Source organism: Amyelois transitella, chromosome 4, assembly GCF_032362555.1.
Source record: "Amyelois transitella isolate CPQ chromosome 4, ilAmyTran1.1, whole genome shotgun sequence".
NCBI classification, from domain to species: domain Eukaryota; kingdom Metazoa; phylum Arthropoda; class Insecta; order Lepidoptera; family Pyralidae; genus Amyelois; species Amyelois transitella.
In genome coordinates, this window is record NC_083507.1 from 10,219,294 (window position 1) to 10,226,570 (window position 7,277).

At 36.4% G+C, this 7,277-nt stretch overlaps 2 protein-coding genes across 3 annotated transcripts; both read right to left on the reverse strand.

The window, feature by feature from the left end:
• Positions 1-214: 214 nt before the first annotated feature.
• LOC106141357 (uncharacterized) lies at positions 215-2,212 on the reverse strand (the record flags this gene model as incomplete). The annotated part of the gene is made up of 3 exons (XM_060953482.1): positions 215-347; positions 1,136-1,243; positions 1,985-2,212. Coding segments are annotated over 3 exons (360 nt in total), but the record flags the coding sequence as incomplete, so codon positions are not given.
• Positions 2,100-6,930, reverse strand: LOC132904372 (uncharacterized). 2 transcript variants are annotated; one of them, XM_060954580.1, is made up of 6 exons: positions 6,882-6,930; positions 6,255-6,427; positions 4,219-4,285; positions 3,626-3,690; positions 3,178-3,218; positions 2,100-2,197 (listed from the first exon to the last, which is right to left on the reverse strand). In XM_060954580.1, the coding sequence occupies exons 1-5, from the start codon at positions 6,894-6,896 to the stop codon at positions 3,212-3,214; spliced, it is 327 nt and encodes a 108-aa protein (XP_060810563.1). In that variant the 5' UTR covers positions 6,897-6,930; the 3' UTR covers positions 2,100-2,197; positions 3,178-3,211. The 2 variants fall into 2 exon arrangements, with proteins under 2 accessions (XP_060810563.1, XP_060810564.1); XM_060954581.1 differs by lacking the exon at positions 2,100-2,197 and adding an exon at positions 2,538-2,851.
• Between the last annotated feature and the right edge of the window lie 347 nt (positions 6,931-7,277).

Below are 7,277 nucleotides of genomic sequence, written 5' to 3' on the forward strand. Positions count from 1 at the left end.
AATGGCTTTATTCTATCTATTCTCCTCACACTGCCTGAATCCAGTCCTCGTAGCAAGGCACGCGCGCCACCGTTTTTGTCTCGCCAAAAATTATCGCTGTCTCGTTTCACGTCATAATAAAAATGAGGAACAGCAATAGTTTTCCAAACGATAAATCATCGTCGCGCGAGCCATCCTACGGGGACGGATGTTCTATTCACGTGAAAAAACGATTCCCATACGTAACAATTACGCTTATTTTAATTATTAGTTCCATGTAATTATAAATTTTATTTGCGATCCCTTTGAAATGCTGTAGAGCTTATATGATATTGTTCTTCTTTTCAACGCATTGGTTTATAATCATCCTGAAACAAAAGATAACTTTAGAAATGGACCACTCCATCTCTTTTCATTGATGGCGTAAAAGGCAATTTAAGGAAAGGCTAATAAACTTGGGAATTTTCTTTTAGGCGAAGGGTTAGAAACCTGTCACTCTTAAACAGCTAAACGTGGCCATTTGGCCTTTTAGTCATTGCGAGACTGTTGGCTCTGTCAACCCCGTATAGAGACAAAGACGTGATTTTATATATGTATGTAACAAGAGATTGTTCTTTTAATCTAATACTTTATTAATATTGCATTGTGGTGTTAGTCACAAGTCTACTTTGAGGTCAGGGAATTGATTGATAATTTGTATTAAAGTATGTCGGAAACATAAGGTCCTGAATAAATTTTCCACATAGTTAACACATTAATTATCTCTGTATACCCTATGGGGTAGACAGAGTTGGGGAGTAAATACTTCGCGGCCAAACATTTGAAGATAGTGACCGGTTGCTAGGTATATAATAGTGACTGACTGATCTATCAACGCATAGCTCAAACTACTGGACCGATCATGCTAAAATTTGGCATGAAAATAGACTCTAACTTGTCTTAGTTACAAATCTATCTTCATGCCAACTTTTGTGCCTCCCGCTAAGGAAGGATTTCTTTAAGTTCCCGCTTGAACCATTAAATCAAAATCGTGATGATGGTACGGAACCCTTCGTTCGTGAGTCCGACTCGCACTTGGCTGGTTTTTCAAATGTACACGAGAAGGTAACCAGCTGATACACTTTATGTTTTATTGGCTACCTGATATAATACTTACTTGATTGAAATACCACCATTTTCTTCCGAAGAACAGAGCAGGCCCAGGCAGTCCAATGTTTTTGAACTTTGGACCATATGGGTCTATGTTCATATGGTCACCATCCATCTATAAATAAAAAAAAAGTTAGCTTTTCATCATTAGTTAACCTGAGTTATGTATGATTGCCTGCAAATAAGTTACGAAATTTAAAATTTCAATTTTAAAATTTTTTTAGTCAAAGTCATTTATCATTATACGACAGCATTATACATATTTTATAACATATAAATATAAGTGAAAAGCGACTAAGGGATAGGCTTACAAACTTGGGATTCTTTTTTAGGCGATGGGCGAGCAAGCTATCACTATTTGAATCTCAATTCTATCATTAAGCCAAATAGCTGAACGTGGCCATTCAGTCTTTTCAAGCCTGTTGGCTCTGTCTTCCCCGCAAGGGATATAGACGTGACCATATGTATGTAGTCTACTTTGATTTCGTCAACACCGCAACGGCCTCGATGGTCCAGTGGTTAGCCCGCGAGACTGTGAAGTTGGCGGTCCAAGTTCGAGCCCCAACATGAACAAGACATTTTTTTATTAAAAATATTTAAAAAAAAAAGAATAACACAACTCCATCTCTTTCCTATGGATGTCAAAAAAGGCGACTAAGGGATAGGTTTATAAACTTGGGATTCTTCTGCAGGCGATGGTCTAGCAACCTTTCAGTATTTGAATCTCAATTCCGTCATCAATCATGGTCTTCTCGTGACTGTTGGCCTTGACCCTACAAGGGATATAGACGTGATTATATGTATCTGTCCAAATAACAGCATAAAAGTAAAGCAGTGATTTGTAAATCGTACTTACAAAATGATTCCACAGAAAATTTTGAAGGTATCTGTTGCCGTGTAATGTGTAGGGGTTTCCGGGGTTCTTCTCAAATTCCTTCGATTCTTCTGCCGAGCTGGTGGCGGAGGACGATTCGTCTGATTTCTTTGATTTGTTTCTGTATCTGTCTTCTCTGTTTAAATTCTCACGGTTTTTCCGTTTCTTATCAGATTTTCTTCTAAAATCTAAAACCTTTAAACAAATATTTTATAATAAATTAGGCAAATTTATTATTTTGTAAGTATGGAAAATAAAAAAGTTTACAAAACACTCGATCTATTAATATAAGTTACTACGTCAATGGGACAGGCTCTCCCTCTCATCGTGCATGTTCCCAGCTGCACCCTCGAAAGCTAAGCTTCTCACCAGCACCCGTAGCATAGCACTCACGACGCCATTTTTATTATCAGACGTCAAAAGGGAAAACGATAGTTTTTCGCGCGATAAAAACGGCGTCGCTACTGGGGCTGGGGTACGTTCCATTCCGACATTTGTCATTCCATTATATCCAGTCGGATTCATTCGCCACGTCCAAAACTACGCGAACACTTTTATTGATAATAATTGTGAATATTTCAAAAAAGACTTGACCGATTTCGTTAGCCCGCCAACTTAAAAATTCTATTGATAGATCTTATACACATTTTTTTTTTATTCATCAAAATAAGTCCAGCGGTTAGACCTATAAATAGTTACAAACATACAAAGGTACAAAACAATTATACATAGTTCAAGTCAAAATTCTAGGTACATATTTTACATCCCAGAATAAAACGTGCTGCCATTCTTTATTATTAAGAAGATTGCACTGTTCTTACCTCGACAGCTTCATTTGATGTGACTTCCCTGTCAATTAAACAAAAAGGAGAGGTTCTTTTTTACTCTATTGCTATGCTATTTACCAGAAGCTATACTAAGTGCATACAATACACTTATTTGCTTCACCTAGATTTTTTCCTGTTGTAGGAACCGTTCAGACACAGTTCAGAAAAAGTTGGTTCCCTCGAGTTTCGTATATACCAAACAAAATATTACGAGAGCAGAGTCGCATGCCAAATTTGATGTTTCTATAACGACTGCAGCATGATCTCAGTCTGTATGCCTGAAATTATTACTAGTATGACATCTGTTATTTTGAATTACATAGCTAACCTAATGTGACGTTAACTTACTTGATTTGTTTCTTACTTCTTGGTTCTAATCCAATTAAAATCTAAAACAAATAATGTTTTTAAACTATTTAATTGCCTATTTGATTGAGATAAGACCTAGTGAACACTTAAATTTTTTTTACAAATTTGTGATAAACTCAAAGTGATTGTCGCCTGACAAACATACATAAAAGAAATGTTTTTGGTCCAAGTTGATTGGTCAATTGTGGTTTAATTACTTAACTGTTTCTTAGCTAATATATAATTATTTACCAGATTTTTTTCACTGGGACAAGATTCTTAAAACTTTCGTTTAAGTTTCAAAATACTAAGTGTCCTTTTCTTTTAAGTTTCTAAATATATAAAAAAGAAATACAAACCACAGCGTTACTGAAAAGTAAAAGATATTGTGAAAATTGTTTTGCTATAAAATAACACTTACTTTCGCTTAATTTATTTTAAAATTTACCTTTTCTGTCCTCTCAGCTTTTGATAATCTTTTAATTTCAAAATCGCGTCTAAAACAACATTTTCCTGTAAGATATAAAATAAAATAGTATGTAGATTTCCGTTTGCTATAAGTAGTCTGAGTCATTGTTTAAATTCTGCTCGTCTTCGTCCGAGGTACATATGTACATAAGCCTATATACATGCAGATAATGTACCTTTTTAACAGCGAAAGAATTTTCATGATCGATTCCGTATTCCGAAGATTAAGCCCTTACAAATCGAAGTTACAAACTTTACCCCTTTGTAATACAAACATACATATAATCGCATATCCCTTGCAAAGTAGACAGGGTTAAAAGTCTCAAAAAGACCTATAAGCTACTTTCAGCTGTATGGCTTTATGTTAGAATTGAGATTTATATAGAGACACGTTCCTTCCGTAGGAATTTTCAGATAAATTACCTTTTGAAGGTCTTTTCCATCTCTGTATCAAAATCGAACCAATCTTTTCTCTGTATAATATTTTGGAAAATAGATTATTTTCTTTGTCGGTTATTATCATAAGCCCTTAAAGTTTGATTTAAAAAAAAGTGAAATGCACCACCTACTTACTACCATATTGTCATCGTTCGTTCTTCTGAACCCCGTATACCTTATTCTATCACGTGTTTTGTTATAGCTGAAAATTTTTTGATCAAAATTATATATATTAATTAAATTACCTATCGCGGCAACACCAAAAAATGTTTTATAATAATAAATGAATTGTTTTTTTTTATTGCAAATTTGCATATAAAACACATACATACATCACGTCTATATCTCTTGCGGGGTAGACAGAGCAGAAGTAGTCTTGAAAAGGCTGATAGGCCACGTTCAGCTGTTGTTTGACTTAGTTATAGAACTGAGATAGTGACAGGTTGCTAGACAGGAGTCCCAAGTTTACAAGCCGCCAATCCCTTAGTCGCCTTTTACTACATCCATGGCAAAGAAATGGAGTGGTCCTATTCTTTTTCCTATTGGTGCCGGGAACCACACGGCACAAATAAAACACAACAAAATCTATAGCTCATATTTTTGAACAAAGTATAAAAGTGATCTGACATATATGTATGTATATATATATATATATACATTCAGTCAGAAAAGTATCGGGAATGGATTATTTATTTATGGTTCCAAATTCAAATTTTTGTTTTTTTTTGTTGTTGTTAGATTGGCACAACTGTTTTCCATTTTGGCGCGGAGTTTGAGTTGCATCTGTTGTTTACATTAAATACAGTACTATTTTTAGTTATATCATATCTAGTGTGTATTGCTAATTTCATAATGGATAAAAACATCGAACAAAGAGTTTGTCTTAAATTTTGCATTGCCAATGGAATATCGTGTTCGGAGTCACTGAAAATGTTACAGAAGGCTTACGGTGAATCGACTTTATCAAAAACTCGTGCTTATGAGTGGTACAAAGCGTTCAAAAGCGGTCGAGATGTGATGGAAGATTTGCCTCGCTCTGGTAGGCCATCAACGTCTGCAACTGAAGTTAACATCGCAAAAGTGAAGGAAATAGTGACTGAAAATCCTCATTCAACTTTGAGAGAGATAGCCACCGAACTTTCTGTATCTCACGAGTCGATCCGTACCATTTTAACTAATAATTTGGGTATGAAACATGTTGCCGCTCGGCTAGTCCCAAAAGACCTGAATTTTTTTCAAAAACTCAATCGCATGAGAGTCGCTGAGGACATGCTAGAACGAGTCAATTCCGACCCAACATTCATGAAACGCATTGTTACTGGTGACGAGACGTGGGTTTACGAGTTTGACATGCAAACTAGTCAACAAGCTTCGGAGTGGCGCCTTCCAACTGAACCGAAACCGAAAAAACCACGCCAAAATCGTTCAAAAGTCAAAGTCATGTTGACTGTTTTCTTTGACTATCGCGGTGTTGTGCACTCGGAATTCTTGCCGGAAGGTCAAACGGTAAATAAGGAATATTATGTTATGCGGCGTTTAAGAGAGCAAATCCGACGAAAAAGGCCAGATTTGTGGAAAGAAAATTCTTGGATTTTGCACCATGATAATGCACCTTCGCACAAAGCCATCATTGTGAACGAATTTTTAACCAAACACTCAACTAATACCATCGAGCAACCACCATATTCACCAGATATGGCTCCAGCCGACTTTTTTCTTTTTCCTAAACTCAAATTACCACTTCGTGGCACCCGTTTTCAATCGGTAGAAGACATAAAAGAGAATTCGCGGCGAGAACTGACCTCAATTCCGGAAACAGCGTTTAAAAAATGTTTTGATGATTGGATTATTCGTTGGCGTAAGTGTATCGTTTCTAAAGGAGCATATTTTGAAGGTGATAAAATAAATTTGGATGAATAACAAACAGTTTGTGTATTATTGATCTTTTCCCGCTACTTTATTGACAGAGTAGTATGTAGAATTTATATCTTAACTAGCTGTCCCGGCAAACGTTGTTTTACATTTTGCGGGTATGAATAATAAATGTTGGCCGATTCTTAGACCTACTCAATACGGTCACAAAATTTCATGAGAATCGGTCAAGCCGTTTCTGAGGAGTACGGGAACGAACATTGTGTGACACGAGAATTTATATATGTAATGAGACTTACGTAATACCAAAGTTCTTTGGGTTTCCATACACCAAATGATCAAGATTATCTTTGGGGTAGTTCGCGGCAGACTCCAGCATTCTGCCTAAAGGTTTGAGGAGGGCGTGACCTGGATGTAGACCACCGGTTCGTGGTACATGTGATTTTATTACTCTGTGATGGTGGTTCGGGATCTAAAAATGATCATGAAATGATTTTTATTAAACGAATTTACCGTCACGTCTACATCCTCTGCGGGGTAGACAGAGGTAACGGTCTCGCAAAGACTGAAAGCCCACGTTCAGCTTGGCTTACTAATGAAGGAATAAAAATTCAAATAGTGACTATGACAGGTTGCTAGCTCATCGCCCAAAAGAACAATCCCAAGTTTATAAACTATATAGCTATATCTTCTAGTCGGCTTTTACGACATTCATGGGAAAGAGGAGTGGTCCTATTCTTATGTGGCGGGAACCACACGGTAATCGATGGGCTAGCTGTTACTATTTTGATTCGCAATTCCTTCATTGGAACATAAGGCTTAACGTGGCCTGTCAGTCTATGTAAGACTGTTATCTCTGTCTACACCGAAAGGGATTAGGACGTGATTATATGTACATTTATGTACTCCAGTAATTTAATACCAACCTCATTATTTACCATGTATTCTTTATGCAATAGTTTGTTATTTCCCAAACGATGTCTGAAACGAGTATCACAACAATGTTTATAAAAACACAAACAATTTTTGAACTTGGAATTCTTCTTTTAATAAATATGTGAATTATATAGGCTAATAAACTTGGGATTCCTCTTTTAGGCGATGGGCTAGCAACCTGTCACTATTTGAATCTCAATTCTATCACTAAGCCAAACAGCTGAGCGTGGCCTATCAGTCTTTTCAAGACTGGTGGCTCTGTCTACCCCGCTAGGGATATAGACGTGATCATATGTATGTATGTATGTATGTGAATTACATGTAAGATGTTGAAACTCACTTTAGTCTTAAATTTTTTGGGTTCCCATAGACCAGCCTTCCAAGGC